General features: G+C 39.6%; 1 protein-coding gene across 1 annotated transcript; it reads left to right on the forward strand.

The window, feature by feature from the left end:
- The first annotated feature begins 12976 nt into the window (after window positions 1-12976).
- On the forward strand, window positions 12977-21215 carry LOC306981075 (uncharacterized protein). The gene is made up of 5 exons (XM_079580623.1): window positions 12977-13092; window positions 13157-13312; window positions 13448-13588; window positions 17531-17841; window positions 20363-21215. The coding sequence occupies exons 2-5, from the start codon at window positions 13210-13212 to the stop codon at window positions 21062-21064; spliced, it is 1257 nt and encodes a 418-aa protein (XP_079436749.1). The 5' UTR covers window positions 12977-13092; window positions 13157-13209; the 3' UTR covers window positions 21065-21215.
- The last annotated feature ends 136 nt before the right edge of the window (window positions 21216-21351 follow it).

A 21351-nucleotide genomic window follows, 5' to 3' on the forward strand; every position in this document is an offset into this window, starting at 1 on the left:
CTTTACTAGGACTTTATCAGAACTTTATCAGAACTTTACAAGAACTTTACAAGAACTTTACCAGAACTTTATCAGAACTTTACAAGAACTTTACCAGAACTTTATCAGAACTTTACAAGAACTTTATCAGAACTTTACAAGAACTTTACCAGAACTTTACAAGAACTTTACCAGAACTTTGCCAGAACTTTACAAGAACTTTACCAGAACTTTACCAGAACTTTACATGAACTTTACCAGAACTTTACCAGAACTTTACTAGAACTTTACAAGAACTTTACTAGAACTTTACTAGAACTTTACCAGAACTTTACTAGAACTTTACCAGAACTTTACAATAACTTTACTAGAACTTTACCAGAACTTTACCAGAACTTTACCAGAACTTTACAAGAACTTTACAAGAACTTTATCAGAACTTTATCAGAACTTTACAAGAACTTTATCAGGACTTTACTAGGACTTTACAAGAACTTTAACAGAACTTTACAAGAACTTTAACAGAACTTTACAAGAACTTTAACAGAACTTTACCAGGACTTTACCAGGACTTTACGGAATCTTCCAGCTTCAGTCGGTGAACTAGAAACGAGGCTCAGAGATGAAGGAAACGCCTCGATGTTTAAATTCTGTGATGATTCTGATGAACTCGTCTGAGGCGGCGGCGAACGTTGGCGAGTGTTTTAGAGACGCCGTGTTTCTGTCGCTAAAAGTATCCGCCTCAAACCGGCTTTAAGTATTTGTATTGTAGTATAAGTATTTGTATCCGCAGACTCTCCGTGTTTATCTTCATAATCCCTTGTTCTTTCGCAGTCGGGGAAGTGAAGCCGCCGACGCCGGGATTAGCGCCGGGCCTGGGGGCGGGGCCAGAACAATGGCGCAGGAAATAAGCGGATAAACGGCGAAAGGAGGAGGAGGAAAAACGGCCGCCGGTAAAACAAACCAGCGGAAGACGGATTAAACGGCGACGGAAGAATGTGACGCAACTTCAAACCAGAGAGAACTCAAAGCAGAAGGAAGAGGAGAGTTCAGCCGGTTCAGAGTCCAGCTTCCTCCTGAACGTCAGAGCAAAACCAGACCAAACTCTCTATGTAAGCACTGACACGTTTGGTATCCACGTGTAGCAGGAAAGGCTGTGGCCGAGATGACGCCGTTATCCAAATATGGGCATTTCCTTTGTGGAAAACATTGATCGTGAAGAGCTCCCCTACAGCATGGGGTCACTACAAGGTCAAACACATGTTGACTTTCTTCTGTATAAAAAGTTGCATAATGCAGCTTTAACCCCTTAACTCCCACCTGAACCGAGCACATTTTCTCCAGTTTGGCTTTACCCCAATCCAAAAGCTTCTGGAAAAAAGGTGTGAAAATAGAGACAGAACTGAGATGAAAACAATGATGGAAATGTGAGAAAAAAGTGAGAAAACATTGACAATAAAGTGACGAAAAATTGATGAAAAAGTGGCAAAAATGTGACAAAAATGTGACAAAAAATGGACAAAAAATTACAGAAATGTGACAAAAAATGTGATAAAAATTTGTTTGTTTTTTTACAAAAATTGGACCAAAAAATGACCAAAAAATGACAAAAATGTGATAAAAAATTGACGTAAAAATGACAGAAATGTTATGAAAATTTGACAAAAAAAATGTCAAAAATGTGACAAATAAAGTTACAGTAATGAGTTGAATACCCAACAAAAAAATGATGGAAAAAAATGAGATGACGTGAGGAAAAAGATCCTCTCGGTTCAGGCGGGGGTTAAGAGGTTAAACAACATTAGCTCATTCAGCTGTTCACCAGCTCACACTGAATCACTGTGTTTCTGTTATTCAAGGTTTGACATTTTCAGCGACAGAATCTCCATAAAGTTCAGAGTCAGGTGTAAATGTGGGATTTATTTTGTAGCAGATTCAAACGGGCTCAGACGGATTTTGGATCTGGTTTAGTTTTTGAATAAACAAGTTATTAGTGAAAAAAACAGTTTTGGTTCTAAGCTCAATAAATCCATCAGTAATCACATCTGTAAGAACCTTCCAGATGTAGTTCTGTGGAGCCGGTAAAGTGTGGAGTCTTCTGGAGCGACCAATGTGCAGGAACATGCTTCTCTATGGTCCTCATGGAGCTGACATGGCTGTAACACCGCCCCCTGGTGGCGACTCCAAGAGACACTCGGGAGCATTGATTCTAATGGGACTTCAAACCTCCTAAGCACGGTTTAAAAGTCTGGCTCCAAAGAGTTTTTCTTTTTCTAAAAATCGCTCTGACCCATGTGACCCATGTGACCCATGTGACCCATGTGACCCATGTGACCCATGTGACCCATGTGACCCATGTGACCACGCTGGGGGAGGGGAAATCATTTTAATCACGCTGGGTTTTGTTTATCAGTTCTGGAGGCATTGTCAGTGCATTGGCTCCAGAGCCTGTGGAGGCTCCGCCCCCTGAGTGCAGGGGTTCCCGCCCCTTTGCCCTTATAAAGAGGGGGTATTCTGCTTTTTTCAGTCCCACAGCACCAGTCTATATCTCACTACAATGATGACAAACCTTCTGTTGGTCTGTAAATGCAGTAAATCAGAATAACTGCCTTGTATAAAATGTCTCTCTCAAAATGGCTGTAGTGAATGTCTTGAAATAGGCCTCTGTCTCTTTAAGAACCTCTGAGCCTTTAGACACGCCCCCTCCACACGCTGTCTGTGGCATCAGTGGGGAGGGGGTTCTGCTGAGGAGCAGTGGTTGGTTACTCGGCTGGTGACCAAAGCTCGGAGGCGTCTCCAGGAGGTGGGGGCGTTCCTAGGAGGACTCAGGCAAACCTATCCCTAAAATGGCCGCCATCAGAGTTTTTACAGATTACTCAGAAATACGTGAATGTGTCAAGGCAACACTTCAGCCATGTTTTTAATGAGGGATTGACAGAATAACATGATGGAAAGCTTGAAACCTTTCCACTGACTGGAACCGTCTCATCTTTATTAAATCTACGGGAGCGCCTGAAGCCTTTCCTGCTACACGTGGATCCCGAACATGTCAGTGTTTGGTTGAAGCTAAAACGTTCGTGAGAAAACTCGACTCGAAGATGAAATAAAACTGAGCTTTTTTGTGTTGCATGAGAACCTCCCAGTGCAGAGGTGCATGATGGGAAGTGCGTTCCGTCCGTGGAACTTCTTTGGGACAAAAGGGCTTCGTTTCAGCGTCTCGTCCGACTTCGTCCACAAACCTTTTCTTTCTCGTCGCCGACAGCCGCCCCTGGACTCAGACTCTCGTCGCTCAACTTTCATTCTCTCCACGTAAGAAATCGCCTCAAACGAGAGTTTCAAATCTCCGAGTCGCCGCCTTCGGAACAGTGAGTTTAAAGAAGGCGGAGCCGGGATCTGCGTACTCGTCCGACATCAGATTCTCCTTGTTTAGTTTTGTTTCCAGTTTGCATCTGAGCCTCAAAAGCTAAAGCCATAACGAGTGCCATGACGCCGCTCATGATCCAAGCGAAACGTCCTGACGGAGCCGCAGCCTTTTCTGTCCAACACGAATGTAACTGTGACCAGTGTGACGTCGTGAAGTTATTGTAAATATGTGGAACATGAAGCACAAATATAAACGACTCTAAAGCACGAAACTGTGTCGGGGTCCGGCCTCGTTCTTCTGCTCCTTCACTCAGGGTTTAGAGGTTCAGCCACAGAACACGGGGAAAACAAACACAGACATTTACAGACATCGTGACGTCCTGTTATACAAAAATAAATGAATAAATAAAACATAAAGAAACAAGTTGATAAAAAGTCGACTGTGGCCTCGAAACCAGCAGATCAGTCAGAGGTCTAACGCAGCTTCCGCCATGAGGGGGGGAGGAGCCTCAATGCTAACTGTCATAGCCACTTTAGCATAAGGACCCCCGCGGACACTGTGTTGTTACATATGCAGGACAGTAGGTGGCAGGGGCGGACTGGCCACATGTCCTGTGTTCTGGAAGAGCACAGAGGGGCCACCGGTCCCGCCTCAACCGAGCTTTACCCAAATCTAACAGCTAAAAAGAAAAGCATAAAAAATTGCGAGAAAAAGAGGATGAAAACAAAACAAAAATGTGCTGGAAAAGCAACAAAAACGTGAGAAAAACACAAACAAATGATAGAAAAAATAATGAAAAAAATATGACAAAAAGTTAGCATCACTTTTGTAGGTCGTAGCTTTCCTTTGCTCTGCAGTCGAGAAGCTTTTAGATTTGGGTAAAGCCCAGTATAAAAAACATGAATCTAAAAGGATTTCCGTGGAGTATGGTGCACCCATCCATCCATCCATCTTCTTCCACTTTTCCGTTTCTGGGTCGTGGGGGCAGCTGTTGGAGTTCACCTTGGACCTGTTTGCCATGGGAGACCCTACCAGGGGCACGAAGCCCCGACAACAGAGCTCCCAGGATCATTCGGGTGCTCAAACCCCTCCACCACGTTAAGGTGGCGGTTCCAGGAGGGGAGTCTGGTGCACCACAAGGTTCAATTTTGGGACCATTATTATTTATTATTTATATGAATGATTTTGCTTCTGTTTCTACGACCACCTTTCCCGCTCTTTTTGCTGATGATAAATATAAAAAAAATTATAATAAAAAGTCGACCTGGGGAAAATGCACTCGGTTAAGGCGGGGGGTTAGAGGTTAAAATATGTATTTGTGGAAGTGTCACAATTACCCTGAATCACCCCCTTGAATAGGGGGTGGGAGTTAATAAGCTTGTCTTCTTCCCACTCCTTTTCGAGCTAGAATGCTGTTTTTTTGTAATTATTATTATTGTTTTTCTCGCTTTTGTGTCTGTTTTGTGTAGCTCGAAATAAAATATTCAATCAATCAATCAAAGCTAATTTGGGCCAGGCTGGTCAGAGTCCAGGGCTGTCACTTCCTCTTCCCCGGGTAAGGACGGTCCGATTGGGCAAATGCTGCTGAAGCTCTGGTTCACTAACTGCACAGATCTAACAGTCGACCCCATGAAAGGTCAAGGGTCAGGAGCTCGGGTTAGGACTTTTTTTTAATTGTTTTTACATTTTTTGGCCCTTCTGAACTCTGTCATTTCGATTTCCCCGAAAAGTTTAGAAACGACTGACGTCCTTGTGTTTGTTGCGTTTGACCTGCTGCCTCTGAACACCTGCAAGAGGCTCCGATATGAATGTTTTAGATGGATGTTTACACTGCAGAGGTTCATGAACGTCCCCTTTAGTTCCATGTAAAGCCCCCTGAGCGCCTGCATGGTCGCTCTCGGTCGTCCACAGCGTTCGCAGCAGAAGTGAATCGTTCTCATTGATTGTTTTTCCATCGACCGACCCTGAGCTTTAACACGGTCACACAGGGCGACGACCCGGAGGTTCACATCAGAGGAAGGAGAGTCGGTCCCGCCCCTCAGCGTTGCCATGGAGACCTGCTCCCACCAAAGGCATCGGTGTGTTAAATGTAAATGCTTTTCCAGGTGGATGATCTCGTCCGTTTCTGCGAAAGCAACAACATTCCTGCTTTTCATGAGCTGAAATGTCCCAGTTTTTCCCCGAGTCCCGAACGCGTCGCCCGGAAAAGCCTGGTCTCGTGGGCCTCGTGGGTTTTCGTGGCGTAAATGTGCGGTTCGTGTCGTTTAACTCCGGATAAACGATGAAAGCGGCGCCGCTGGAGTGGAACTGCTCTAAAAGCATCAGGGCCATTCGGGCGTTCAGTCAGAGAACCAGCCTCTGAAAAAAACCTCCTTTTATTTATGTGTCTGTAAAAGCCAAAACAGATCCATAATGAATGGATTCAGGATTAATTTGTAACGAGCCGCACGCGACGGTCGTTAGTGAACGCTTTAAAAATGAATGCAGACATTTTGAAGTGGGTTAAATGTGTCAGATTAATCTCCTCATGTCCAAACTAAGAGGAGACAGGATGGGTTTGTAGTGACCCAGTTCTGATGGAACAAAACAAGCCACATGTGACCAGCAGGCGACGACCGTCCACCACCAGAGCCCGGACGCTCTGAGGCGATGGAGCCACGGTCGCCCGGAGGCAGATGGGGGGAAGCGTGGCTGCGTTTATGGTACTTCTCCCACTTCAGTCCCGGCTAAGTCTCAGTCCAAACGCGTGGGAGCAACAACGGATTCGAGTAAATCCCATTTTCCTGGCACAAAGACGTCACACTGAGCTAATCCTGACACCCACTCACTGCTATAATACAGTCTGAACACATGTAAGGTCTGATACAGCTGCTATAGTACAGTCTGAACATCTGTAAGGTCTGATACAGCTGCTATAATACAGTCTGAACACCTGTAAGGCCTGATACAGCTGCTATAATACAGTCTGAACACCTGTAAGGTCTGATACAGCTGTTATAATACAGTCTGAACACCTGTAATGTCTGATACAGCTGTTATATTACAATCTGAACACATGTAAGGTCTGATACAGCCGTTATAATACAGTCTGAACACCTGTAAGGTCTGATACAGCTGTTATAATACAGTCTGAACACCTGTAATGTCTGATACAGCTGTTATATTACAATCTGAACACATGTAAGGTCTGATACAGCCGTTATAATACAGTCTGAACACCTGTAAGGTCTGATACAGCCGTTATCATACAGTCTGAACACCTGTAAGGCCTGATACAGCTGCTATAATACAGTCTGAACACCTGTAAGGTCTGACACAGCTGTTATAATACAGTCTGAACACCTGTAAGGTCTGATACAGCTGTTATAATACAGTCTGAACACCTGTAATGTCTGATACAGCTGTTATATTACAATCTGAACACATGTAAGGTCTGATACAGCTGTTATAATACAGTCTGAACACATGTAAGGTCTGATACAGCCGTTATAATACAGTCTGAACACATGTAAGGTCTGAATACAGCTGCTATAATACAGTCTGAACAAATGTAAGGTCTGAATACAGCCGTTATAATACAGTCTGAACACATGTAAGGTCTGATACAGCTGTTATAATACAGTCTGAACACCTGTAAGGTCTGATACAGCTGTTATAATACAGTATGAACACCTGTAAGGTCTGATACAGCTGTTATAATACAGTCTGAACACCTGTAAGGTCTGATACAGCCGTTATAATACAGTCTGAACACCTGTAAGGTCTGATACAGCCGTTATAATACAGTCTGAACACATGTAAGGTCTGATACAGCTGCTATAATACAGTCTGAACACCTGTAAGGCCTGATACAGCTGTTATAATACAGTCTGAACACCTGTAAGGTCTGATACAGCCGTTATAATACAGTCTGAACACCTGTAAGGCCTGATACAGCCGTTATAATACACTCTAAACACCTGTAAGGTCTGATACAGCTGTTATAATACAGTCTGAACACCTGTAAGGCCTGATACAGCTGTTATAATACAGTCTGAACACCTGTAAGGTCTGATACAGCCGTTATAATACAGTCTGATACAGCTGTTATAATACAGTCTGAACACCTGTAAGGCCTGATACAGCCGTTATAATACAGTCTGAACACATGTAAGGCCTGATACAGCTGTTATAATACAGTCTGAACACCTGTAAGGCCTGATACAGCCGTTATAATACAGTCTGAACACCTGTAAGGTCTGATACAGCTGTTATAATACAGTCTGAACACCTGTAAGGCCTGATACAGCTGTTATAATACAGTCTGAACACCTGTAAGGTCTGATACAGCCGTTATAATACAGTCTGATACAGCTGTTATAATACAGTCTGAACACCTGTAAGGCCTGATACAGCCGTTATAATACAGTCTGAACACCTGTAAGGTCTGATGCAGCTGCTATAATACAGTCTGAACACCTGTAAGGCCTGATACAGCCGTTATAATACAGTCTGAACACCTGTAAGGCCTGATACAGCCGTTATAATACAGTCTGAACACCTGTAAGGTCTGATGCAGCTGTTATAATACAGTCTGAACACCTGTAAGGCCTCATACAGCTGTTATAATACAGTCTGAACACCTGTAAGGTCTGCTACAGCTGCTATAATACAGTCTGATCACCTGTAAGGTCTGATACAGCCGTTATAATACAGTCTGAACACATGTAAGGCCTGATACAGCTGTTATAATACAGTCTGAACACCTGTAAGGCCTGATACAGCCGTTATAATACAGTCTGAACACCTGTAAGGCCTGATACAGATGTTAGAATACAGTCTAAATACCTGTAAGGTCTGATACAGCCGTTATAATATCGGCCTAACAGCCTGGTTCGATTTAAACTGTATAGATTTTTTTAAATCGAGCGTTCTCTCCGCTCATGTTCTCCATGTGTGATGCCCTCCGCTCCTGCCGGCCTGTGAGTTATTGACGTCTTTACAGCGGGAGTGAAAGGCTCTCATCGATTCTCTTCATCGACTCGTCCCACCCTCGGCCTCGGCTCGTTTATCGGTCATCGAGGTGGAAAACCGGGCCGGGTTATTTAATCTGACAATAATCCCACCTCGTCCTCCATGTTTAATTCAGAGCTCTGTAACTTCGAGCCTGTTCCTCACGTTATTCACTGCTCGTCCGCCGGGATCGGAGCGGGAACTGGGTCAGGCGCGCACGAGGGGGGGGGGGGGACATGGAGGGGGGGGGGACATGGAGGGGGGGGCACATGGAGGGGGGGGGCACATGGAGGGGGGGGCTGTAAAAGGCTCTAAGTGAGCGCGGCTCCTGTGGGGCTTCGCTCGGACACTGGTCGATAAAACATGGCCTAATCGCTCACGTGACGACGCTGCTAAAATCCCATCCTGGTAACTACGGTAACAGGATTCAGATCATGGTGGATAACTCCGTAACTCCTATCCACACGAAACAAAAACTGTCCCGCAGTCCAGCGTCTCCTCCGACATTAATCAGATCTGTGGCGGGGGGTCAAACGCATGTTGGGGCGGGGGCCACAGAAAAGAACATGTTTCCAATAAATGAATAATAATGAGCTGTGATTGAGCTTCATTAACAACCACGGCTCACACTTCACAGCTGGAGAGAAACATTCTGAGCCTCGGAGGCGACAGATATTCAGAATATTTAACCTCTGACCACCCGCCTGAACCAAATGCATTCTGACCTCTTTGGTTATTATTACCCACTAAACTGATCTTTTTCCTCGCGTTGTTGCTGTGTTGTGTCACCTTTTGTATGTTTTTTTTTTCTATTTTTGTTTTACATTTTTGTCACATTTTTATTGAATTTTTGTCTTTTTTTTGTTGAATTTTTGTCACATTTTTGTTGAATTTTTGTCACATTTTTATTGAATTTTTGTCACATTTTTGTTGTATTTTTGTCACATTTTTGTTGAATTTTTGTCACATTTTTGTTGAATTTTTGTCACATTTTTATTGAATTTTTGTCACATTTTTATTGATTTTTTGTCTTTTTTTTTATTGAATTTTTGTCACATTTTTGTTGAATTTTTGTCTTTTTTTTATTGAATTTTTGTCTTTTTTTATTGAATTTTTGTCACATTTTTATTGATTTTTTGTCTTTTTTTTATTGAATTTTTGTCACATTTTTATTGAATTTTTGTCTTTTTTTTTTATTGAATTTTTGTCACATTTTTGTTGAATTTTTGTCTTTTTTTTATTGAATTTTTGTCTTTTTTTATTGAATTTTTGTCACATTTTTGTTGCGTTTACATCCTTGTTTTCTTCTCATTTTTTGTGGCTGTTTTGGTGCTTTTTCCCCAAGAAGCTTTTTGATTCGGGTAAAGCCAAACTGGAGAAAATGGGATCCGTTCAGGTGAGAGTTAAGAGGTTAAACCACACAGTTCCTGAACTCACACGTTTCAACAGCGCCTTGGTTTCTTTATTTTTGATGTATTTACACGGGTCTCATGCATGTAAACACGCCACACCGGATTATAGCCTTGTCTCACTCTCACACGCTCAGTCATCCTGGCCTATTGTACATGTTTTAGTGGTAGGGTAAACCGGAGGACCTGAAGGAAACCTCTGCAGACACGGGGAGAACGTGCAACATATTGAAAGTGCAGAAAGTGAAGAAAAACAGGGACGAGATTCAAGACACTGAGTCACGTGAAGCGCTTTGATCCCGATTAACTGATTAACTCCCACCTGAACCGAGCACATTTTCTCCAGTTTGGCTTTACCCCAATCCAAAAGCTTCTGGGAAAAAACTGCAACAAAACTGAGACGAAAACAATGATGGAAATGTGACAAAAAAAGTGAGAAAAAATTGTGACAAAAATGTCACAAGAAATTGACAAAAAAATTGGACAAAAAATGTGACAAAAATGTGACAAAAAATGACAACTAATTGATAAAAAAAAAATGAAGAAAAGATGACAAAAGTGTGACAAAATGCTACAAAGAAAATGACAAAATTTTTATAAATATTTGACCAAAAAAAGACAAAAAATGGATGAAAAAAATGACGAAAAAATGACAAAAATGTGACAAATAAATGACTTTTTTTTTTTACAAAAATACAAAAATTGATTAAAAAAAAAATGCCCAAAAAAAAATTACAAAAATGTGATAAAAATTTTACCAAAAAAAATGACAAAAAAGTTACAAAAATGAGTTGAATACGAAACAAAAAAATTATGGGAAAAAAGTCTGATGACGTGAGGAAAAAGATCCTCTCGGGCGGGAGTTAAGAGGTTAAGACAGCTTCTTCTTGGGCCCCCGGTCCCGGGGCAACGCACCCAATTTTGTTCGCGGTCCTTTGTTTCCCTCTAGCGGCGGAATCGCGCAGCACAGGCAAGATTTTTTTTTTACTCAAAATTATTTTTAAATGTTTTTGATTTGGGGAATAAAACAACAACGTGAAACGAACAACCTGCTAAATCAAATAAAAAAATAAAATCCCTTTTTTTAAATTTAATGTCATTCGTGGAAGATTCGAGCGCGGCCCACGTGACCGAACGCGGAAGTAAACAAACGCGCGAGTTCCCATTGAAAACATTTGCGGAAACGTGCGGACTTTTTCTGTACGTTTCCGACTTCGTTTCAAATGTTTCGGGCGGATTTACGTTTATTTACCGGAACTGGAAAGAAACACCGAGACTTAGGAGGATTTTTGAACTGAAAAAGAGCAGATTTAATGTTTTAAATCGCGATAAACGAACACGAGAGGCAGGTTTGTTTGTATTGAATCAAACGAAGCGACGGTTAATAACTGTATAACGGTGTAATAATGTGAGTTTCATGGTTGATTTGCGGAACTGTTTCTCACCAGGCTCTGAAATGTCTTTGGGAAACTCTGACGCTGAAGTGAAGTCTCCTCTCGTTTCGCTGATCGACGTTTTAAAGATGAATTTTGATCCGAGACTTCACGAGAACCTCAGAGGTGAGATTTTAACTCGGACTTTCCCGCTCTGTCTCCAGATTCTTCTTCTGGGGATTTGACTGAGAACGTGAGATTAAAAGGCGAGACTTTCTCCAGTTTAAGGTTTTGCTTTTGCTCCTTTTCACCTGGAAACAAAGTAAAATCCTCACGATGAAGTTCTAATGTTTAACGTCTTAACTCCCACCTGAACGGATCCCATGTTCTCCAGTTTGGCTTTACCCCAATCAAAAAGCTTCTTGGGGAAAAACACCAAAATAGCCACAAAAAATGAGAAGAAAACAAGGATGTAAACGCAACAAAAATGTGACAAAAATTCAACAAAAAAGATAGATGATTAACATTTCAGTTTTGTCCTGGTTAAGCTGGAGAAAGTTTTCTGCCGTCCAGGATTTGATCTAAAATGCAGTTAAAAAGTGCATCTATGGCCTGGTGATGTCTGTGTATCATCAGCATCACTGTGAAAGTGACTCCATCACCATCACCATCATCACCAAGAGGGAGCAAACTGTAAAAAGTGCTCTCCTAAAAACAAGGAAAGAAATCTTAAAATAAGACGTTTTGTCTTGTTTGAAGGAAAACATTCTGCCAATGGGGTCAGCGTTTTTTTCTTGCTAAGAATTCTTTTTTCCTAGAATATTTATCTCATCATAAAACAAGAAAGAAACACTAAATTTAAGCAAATAAATGACTAGAATTAAGCAAATTGTCCTCAGAAAATGGAATAATTTAAGGAAAACATTCTTATTTAGTGAAACATTGTGGGTATTTTACTTAAATGTTGCTTGATTTAAGTAAAATGTTCTAAATGACACATTTTTGAGCAAAATGTTCTTAATAAATACTAATATTTAAGGAAAGTATTGCAGCGCCCGGAGACCCGTCTCCATGATGTGGAGCCAGGCTGATGGTCAGAATCACCTGCTGGAGGATTCACCTATTGTACATGTTTTTAGTGGTAGACACGGGGAGAACATGCTCCACACAGAAAGGCCCCGTCCTGGTGGGAATCGAACCCGTGACCTTCGAGCTGTGTAGCTGAGGCTCTAACCGCTGTGCCACCGTGCCGAGCAGTTGTTGTGATCTTAGTTTTTCTTAAAATAAGAAAAATATTCTTTGTCTAAAACTGAAGAAGATTCAGAAAGTTTTTCTTTCTTGTTACAAGAAAAGTTAGCATGTTTTTTAGCAGATATATCTGAACAAGAAATGGCTGGATTTTATTTCCTAAAATAAGATTTTTTGTTTCTTTTGACAAGAAAACTTTGCTCCACAAAACATTATTACTTTTTAAGGAAAAAATAAGAACTTATTTCTTAAAGTAAGACATTTTGTACTTGCTTAGAATCCACTTTTTGCAGTGCATATACAGGTTAAAAAGCACTGGGCCTAAAACTGAACCCTGGTCACACCACATGTGATTCCGTGCACTTTAGAGGAGCAGGTGTCCACAATGGCGCCCCCTGCAGGCGGTGTGTCCACAGAAGGCCTGTTGGTCTCTCATGAGGAGCTTCTGAACTTCACGACGCCCCGACAACAGAGCTCCAGGATGATTCGGGCTCAAACCCTCCCCCACGCTGAGGAGGCGGGTTAAACAGAACAATAATGCTTATATTCGTATCTGACGGAGCCCAGGCCGGAGCAGCTTTGACTCGTTAAGACAAACGTAATAATCTCTGTTGTTTTTCAGGGAGGAATGTTCCCGACGGAGGCGTGAAGGTCCCGGTCGTCTCGCTCTTCGACTTTTTAAATGTTCCACAAACCTTCAGCCTGGACCAGCGGCTCCAGATCCAAGGTCAGTCCTGTTCCCCTCCAGGTCTTTGGTCTGAAGCGGCGGCTCTGACCCGTTCCCTTCGCAGACGCCTGTGTCTTCGCTCAGAGGAAATACTCCGGCCTGTCGCTGGAGGACGAGATGGCGCTGAACGAAGGCTTCATCGCCGTGTTCGAGCAGGAGGAGAAGTTCGTCATCGAGTTCGACGACGGGACGTTCTTCCAGCCGCGGGACCACGGCGCCGGTGAGGGACACGCAGACACAAGATGATTCCTCACAGTTCAAACGCATGAACCTGGGCCTGTCGTGGCGGCGTCTGACCAGCAGGTGTCGCCACAGAGCCACGTGGAGCTCAGGTGTTTTCTGACTCCTGTTCCAGGTGTGGATGAGCTGGAGCCGGTGGAGTCGGAGGCAGATCTGAACATCATCGTGAAGGAAGAGCAGGAGGAGCAGGAGGAGCAGGAGGAGGTGAATGAAGGGTGGACGGTGGACGAGGCCTGGTCAGAGGACGAGAACGAAGGTAAAGGAAGTTCAACTCATTTTTGTAACTTTTTCGTCGTTTTTTCGTCAATTTTTTGTCACATTTTTGTCATTTTTTCGTCAATTCTTTTAATCAATTTTTTGTCATTTTCTGTCATTTTTTGTCACATTTTTTTCATTTTTTTGTCACATATTTTTCTTTTTTTTTTTTATCAATTTTTGTCATTTTTTGTCACATTTTTGTCATTTTTTCGTGAATTTTTTTAATCAATTTTTGGTCATTTTTTGTCACATTTTTGTCACATTTTTTTCATTTTTTTGTCACATTTTTTTCATTTTTTTGTCATTTTTTTTGTCATTTTTTTGTCATTTTTTGTCACATTTTTGTCACATTTCTTTCATTTTTTGTCACATTTTTGTCACATTTTTGTCATTTTTTCGTCAATTTTTTTAATCAATTTTTTGTCATTTTTTGTCATATTTTTGTCATTTTTTCGTGAATTTTTTTAATCAATTTTTTTCATTTTTTGTCACATTTTTGTCTTTTTTTTATTATCAATTTTTTGTCATTTTTTGGTCAAATTTTTTTAATCAATTTTTTGTCATTTTTTGTCATATTTTTGTCATTTTTTCGTCAATTTTTTGTCATTTTGTGTCACATTTTTGTCATTTTTTCGTCCATTTTTTTAATCAATTTTTTTTTCATTTTTTGTCACATTTTTGTCATTTTTTTTGTCATTTTTTAATCAATTTTTTGTCATTTTTTGTCACATTTTTGTCATTTTTTGTCTTTTTTTTTTATACATTTTTTGTCATTTTTTGTCACATTTTTGTCAGAACGAAGGTAAAGGAAGTTCTGAGCGTTTAACTCCAGCCTCCCTGACTTTAAACCTCTTAACCCCCACCTGAACCGAGCACATGTTCTCCATTCTTCACATACATCGGTCACTTTTTCATCACTTTCAGTTTTCTGTTTTTTCTGTCACTTTTTCAGCGATTTTTCGTAACTTTTCTCTTGTTCTTTTGTGGGATTTTTGTAACAATACGAACGATCGCCGTCATTCTTTACTTCCGTTTCTTTGTTTAGAGTTGACTGATGAGAAAAACTCCTGAGCTCCTGTATGTGAGAGCAAGTCGACATCGTTGTGTCTTAATACCCATTCTGAGGTCCTGCCTTTAACCTCTTAACTCCCGCCTGAACCGAGAGGATCTTTTTCCTCACGTCATCATTTTGTTGTGGGTATTCAACTCATTTTTGAGTAACTTTTTTGTCGTTTTTTCGTCAATTTTTTGTCACATTTTTGTCATTTTTTGTCACATTTTTGTCATTTTTTTGTCAATTTTTTTAATCAATTTTTTGTCATTTTTTGTCACATTTTTGTCATTTTTTTGTCATTTTTTTAATCAATTTTTTGTCATTTATTGTCACATTTTTGTCATTTTTTTGTCATTTTTTTAATCAATTTTTTGTCATTTATTGTCACATTTTTGTCATTTTTTTGTCATTTTTTTGTCACATTTTTGTCACATTTTTGTCATTTTTTGTCACATTTTTGTCACATTTTTGTCATTTTTTTGTCACATTTTTGTCATTTTTTTGTCACATTTTTGTCATTTTTTTGTCACATTTTTGTCACATTTTTGTCACATTTTTTTGTCACATTTTTTTCACATTTTTGTCAATTTTTTGTCATTTTTTTTGTCACATTTTTGTCACATTTTTGTCATTTTTTTGTCACATTTTTTTCACATTTTTGTCATTTTTTTGTCATTTTTCTGTCAATTTTTTTAATCAATTTTCTGTCATTTTTTGTCATTTTTTTGGTCACATTTTTGTCACATTTTTGTCATTTTTTTGTCATTTTTTTGTCACATTTTTGTCACATTTTTGTCATTTTTTTGTCACATTTTTTTCACATTTTTGTCATTTTTTGGTCATTTTTCTGTCAATTTTTTTAATCAATTTTCTGTCATTTTTTGTCATTTTTTTGGTCACATTTCCATCAATGTTTTCGTCTCAGTTTTGTTGCTATTTTCTCACCTTTTTTCCAGAAGCTTTTGGATTGGGGTAAAGCCAAACTGGAGAAAATGTGCTCGGTTCAGGTGGGAGTTAAGGGGTTAAGGTATTTTTCCAAAATCAAGCCAAACTTGTTTATACACAACCAGTGTTATACTGTTTGTGTGATTCCACCATATTACATATTACATTCACATTTAAAACATTCAGAACTCATTAGTTCTTTTTAAGCACATGAATAAACTTGTAGAAATTAAAAAGTCACCTTGGTAAGTCTTCAAAAAAGTAGTCAAAAGTAACAACTCAAAATCAGATTCACCTGATTTGGGGTCATGGGGTTTTTGTGGCTCCAACGGCGACGTACGAACCCAACTGGCTCGTTTCAGGTGGAGGTAAAGAGGTTAATGGCACACAGTTACTTAAAGAGGGGGTGTTCTGCTTTTGTCAGTCCCACAGCACCAGTCTATATCTCACTACAATGATGACAAACCTTCTGTCGGTCTGTCAATGCAGTAAATTAGAATAACTGCCTTGTATAAAATGTCTCTCTCAAAATGGCTGTAGTGAATGTCTTGAAATAGGCCTCTGTCTCTTTAAGAACCTCTGAGCCTTTAGACACGCCCCCTCCACACGCTGTCTGTGGCATCAGTGGGGAGGGGGTTCTGCTGAGGAGCAGTGGTCGGTTACTCGGCTGGTGACGAAAGCTCGGAGGCGTCTCCAGGAGGTGGGGGCGTTCCTAGGAGGACTCAGGCAAACCTATCCCTAAAATGGCCGCCATCAGAGTTTTTACAGATTACTCAGAAATACGTGAATGTGCCAAGGCAACACTTCAGGCATGTTTTTAATGCGGGAGTGACAGAATAACATGATGGAAAGCTTGAAAAAGTCCATTTTACACAATACCCCCCTTTAAACTCTTACCACCCGCCTAAACCGAATGTGTAACACCTCATTTGAAAGCTAAGACCCACAAAAACTGATCTTTTTCCTCACGTTGTTGCTGTGTTGTGTCACTTTTTGTATGTTTTTCCATGTACCCATTTTTGTCACATCTTCATTGATTTTTTGTCACTTTTTTGTAGATTTTTTGTCACATTTTTGCTGAATTTTTGTCACATTTTTGCTGAATTTTTGTCACATTTTTGTTGAATTTTTGTCACATTTTTGTCACTTTTTTGTCACATTTTTGTTGAATTTTTGTCACATTTTGCTGAATTTTTGTCACATTTTTGTTGAATTTTTGTTGAATTTTTGTCACTTTTTTGTCACATTTTTGTTGAATTTTTGTCACTTTTTTGTTGAATTTTTGTCACATTTTTGTTAAATTTTTGTTGAATTTTTGTCACTTTTTTGTTGAATTTTTGTCACATTTTTGTTGAATTTTTGTCACATTTTGCTGAATTTTTGTCACATTTTTGTTGAATTTTTGTCACATTTTGCTGAATTTTTGTCACATTTTTGTTGAATTTTTGTTGAATTTTTGTCACTTTTTTGTCACATTTTTGTTGAATTTTTGTCACTTTTTTGTTGAATTTTTGTCACATTTTTGTTGAATTTTTGTCACATTTTTGTTGATTTTTTGTCACATTTTTGTTGAATTTTTGTCATTTTTTTGTTGAATTTTTGTCACATTTTTGTTGAATTTTTGTCACATTTTTGTTGATTTTTTGTCACATTATTGTTGTCTTTACATCCTTGTTTTCTTCTCATTTTGTGGCTGTTTTGGTGCTTCTTTCCCCAAGAAGCTTTTTGATTCGGGTAAAGCCAAACTGGAGACATTGGGATCAGTTCAGGTGGGAGTTAAGAGGTTAAACCTGATCCAGTTTGATTGGTCTGAGGTCACATGCAGCTCTAACCTGCCTGTCGGGTTCACGTGGGTTTGGGCGATCCTCTTCTGCTCTGAATGTCTGAATCAGCTTCAGTCGTGTTCGTTTGAAGCTGATGTTTGGTGTTTGTGTTTCCCAGCTCTCGCCCCAGACCGGCCGTTCGTCTGCCCCGCGTGTCCGAAGCGCTTCACCACCTCCACGCTCCTGCGGCAGCACCAGCAGGTCCACGCCGGCGTCAGGAACCACCCCTGCCCCGTGTGCGGGCGCCGCTTCTCCAGGAAAGGCTCGCTCAAGTCCCACCAGCTGGTCCACAGCGGAGCCAAGGCCTTCGAGTGCGGCTCGTGTCAGAAGAAGTTCGCCCGCAGCGGAGACTTGGCCAAACATCTGCGCAGCCACAGCGACGAGCAGCCGTACAGCTGCGAGGTCTGCCGCCGCGGGTTCAAGTTCCAGGTCAGGGCACGAGCAACACCTCAACATTTAAACATTCACAACATTTATAACACCAGTTTTACAACAATTTTAACTATTTTGTTCCTGGTTTTTAAAATTTTCCCCCCATTTTTGTTTCTTTTTTTTGATGATTGAAACCTTTACTATAACAATAAGTGCTTAACTTTAGCCTATTTGAGAGATTTAACCTCTTAACTCCCACCTGAACGGATCACATTTTCTCCAGTTTGGCTTTACCCTAATCAAAAAAGATTCTTGGGGAAAAAAGCACCAAAACAGCCACAAAAATGAGAAGAAAACAAGGATGTGAACGCGACAAAAATGTGACAAAAATTCAATAAAAATGTGATAAAAATTCAACAAAAATGTGACAAAAATTCAACAAAAATTCAACAAAAATTCTACAAAAATTCTACAAAAATTCTACAAAAATGTGACAAAAATTCAACAAAAATTCTACAAAAATTCAACAAAAATTCAACAAAAATTCTACAAAAATTCTACAAAAATTCTACAAAAATTCTACAAAAATGTGACAAAAATTCTACAAAAATTCTACAAAAATGTGACAAAAATTCAACAAAAATGTGACAAAAATTCAACAAAAAGTGACAAAAATTCAACAAAAAATTAACTAAAATTCAACAAAAATGTGACAAAAATTCAATAAAAATGTGACAAAAATGTGACAAAAATGTGACAAATGTGACAAAAATTCAACAAAAATTCAACAAAAATTCTACAAAAATTCAACAAAAAGTGACAAAAATTCAACAAAAATTCAACAAAAATTCAACAAAAATTCAACAAAAATGTGACAAAAATTCAATAAAAATGTGACAAAAATGTGACAAAAATGTGACAAAAATTCAACAAAAATTCAACAAAAATTCAACAAAAATTCAACAAAAACGTGACAAAAATTCAACAAAAATTCAACAAAAATTCAACAAAAATTCAACAAAAATTCAACAAAAATTCAACAAAAATTCAACAAAAATTCAACAAAAATTCAACAAAAATTCAACAAAAATTCAACAAAAATTCAATAAAAATGTGACAAAAATGTGACACAAATGTGACAAAAATTCAACAAAAATTCAACAAAAATTCAACAAAAATTCAACAAAAATTCTACAAAAATTCAATAAAAATGTGACAAAAATGTGACAAAAATGTGACAAAAATTCAACAAAAATTCAACAAAAATTCAACAAAAATTCAACAAAAATTCAACAAAAACGTGACAAAAATTCAACAAAAATTCAACAAAAATTCAACAAAAATTCAACAAAAATTCAACAAAAATTCAACAAAAATTCTACAAAAATGTGACAAAAATTCTACAAAAATTCTACAAAAATTCTACAAAAATGTGACAAAAATTCTACAAAAATTCTACAAAAATGTGACAAAAATTCAACAAAAATGTGACAAAAATTCAACAAAAAGTGACAAAAATTCAACAAAAAATTAACTAAAATTCAACAAAAATGTGACAAAAATTCAATAAAAATGTGACAAAAATGTGACAAAAATGTGACAAATGTGACAAAAATTCAACAAAAATTCTACAAAAATTCAACAAAAAGTGACAAAAATTCAACAAAAATTCAACAAAAATTCAACAAAAATTCAACAAAAATGTGACAAAAATTCAATAAAAATGTGACAAAAATGTGACAAAAATGTGACAAAAATGTGACAAAAATTCAACAAAAATTCAACAAAAACGTGACAAAAATTCAACAAAAATTCAACAAAAATTCAACAAAAATTCAACAAAAATTCAACAAAAATTCAACAAAAATTCAACAAAAATTCAACAAAAATTCAACAAAAATTCAATAAAAATGTGACAAAAATGTGACACAAATGTGACAAAAATTCAACAAAAATTCAACAAAAATTCAACAAAAATTCTACAAAAATTCAATAAAAATGTGACAAAAATGTGACAAAAATTCAACAAAAATTCAACAAAAATTCAACAAAAATTCAACAAAAATTCAACAAAAATTCAACAAAAATTCAACAAAAACGTGACAAAAATTCAACAAAAATTCAACAAAAATTCAACAAAAATTCAACAAAAATTCAACAAAAATTCAACAAAAATTCAACAAAAATTCAACAAAAATTCAACAAAAATTCAATAAAAATGTGACAAAAATTCAACAAAAATTCAACAAAAATTCAACAAAAATTCAACAAAAATTCAACAAAAAAATGACAAAAATTCAACAAAAAAATGACAAAAATTCAACAAAAATGTGACAAAAATTCAACAAAGAAGTGACAAAAAATCAACAAAAATTCAACAAAAATTCAACAAAAATGTGACAAAAAATCTACAAAAAAGTGACAAAAACGGAAGAAAAAAAAACCCATAAAAAAGGTGACTCAACTCAGCAACAACTTGAGGAAAAAGATCAGTTTTGTGGGTCTTAGCTTTCAAATGAGGTGCTACACGTTCGGTTTAGGCCGGCTCTGCTCTGATGTGTCCGTCCTCTGGTTCCAGGGCAAACTCACGGCTCACCTGCGCACTCACCTGAAGGAGGAGGAGCCGCTGCCGTTCCTGTGCGAGCAGTGTCCCAAACAGTTCCGCCTGAAGGAGTACCTGGCCGCGCACCACAACGTGCACAAGGTGGCCCGGGGCGAGGGGCGGCTGTTCCACTGCGAGGTCTGCGGGAAGAGCTTCGGCGACAAGAGCAACCTGAAGAAGCACGGCATGATCCACACGGGCGAGAAGCCTTTCGGCTGCTCTCAGTGCGGCAAGGCCTTCCGCACCAAGCAGCAGTGGCAGTACCACACCCGGACACACGAGGGCGACCTGCGCTTCGCCTGCGACGTCTGCGGGCGGCGCTTCGTGGAGAAACAGCGCCTCCTGAAGCACCGGAGGACCCACGAGCAGAGCGAGGACGAGGAGGCGGCGGCGCTGGCCCGGCCCTTCCGCTGCGCCGACTGCGGGAAGCGCTTCAAGTCCAAGCAGAGCGTCAGGGCCCATGTGAGGATCCACTCGGACCGGGACGGGTTCAAGTGCGAGGACTGTGGGCGGGGCTTCAACGACAAGAGCAACCTGAGCAAACACCGGCGGATCCACCGCGACGAGAGGCCGTTCCCCTGCGGAGTCTGCGCCAAAGCCTTCAGGCTGAGGCACCACCGCGACGCGCACTGGGAGAGCGTTCACCCAGACCGGGACCAGGACCAGGACTCAGACTGAGACTCAGACCAGGACTGTGACGAGAGGCCGTTCCCCTGCGGAGTCTGTGCCAAAGCCTTCAGGCTGAGGCACCACCGCGACGCGCACTGGGAGAGCGTTCACCCAGACCGAGACCCAGACCTAGACCAGGACCGAGACCAGGACAAGGACTAGGGCTGGGTACCATTCGTTTTTTTCCGATACCACTATTTTAACAATACCTGCTTTTCGGTACCGGTGCCTTAACGGTGCTTTTTTCGATACCTATGTTATTTTAATTGAGTTAAAATAATGTTTATAAAAAAATA

Source organism: Gobius niger (genome assembly GCF_951799975.1).
Source record: "Gobius niger genome assembly, chromosome: 21".
NCBI lineage: Eukaryota > Metazoa > Chordata > Actinopteri > Gobiiformes > Gobiidae > Gobius > Gobius niger.

What these genes read in the sequence shown, in the direction of transcription:
- LOC306981075 (XM_079580623.1), top strand. Translation starts at nt 13,210, where the DNA reads ATGGCGCTGAACGAAGGCTTCATCGCCGTGTTCGAGCAGGAGGAGAAG. An exon ending in GCCGCGGGACCACGGCGCCG is followed by an intron (nt 13,313 to 13,447) that starts GTGAGGGACACG and finishes CTCCTGTTCCAG; the next exon opens with GTGTGGATGAGCTGGAGCCG. An exon ending in GCCGCGGGTTCAAGTTCCAG is followed by an intron (nt 17,842 to 20,362) that starts GTCAGGGCACGA and finishes CTCTGGTTCCAG; the next exon opens with GGCAAACTCACGGCTCACCT.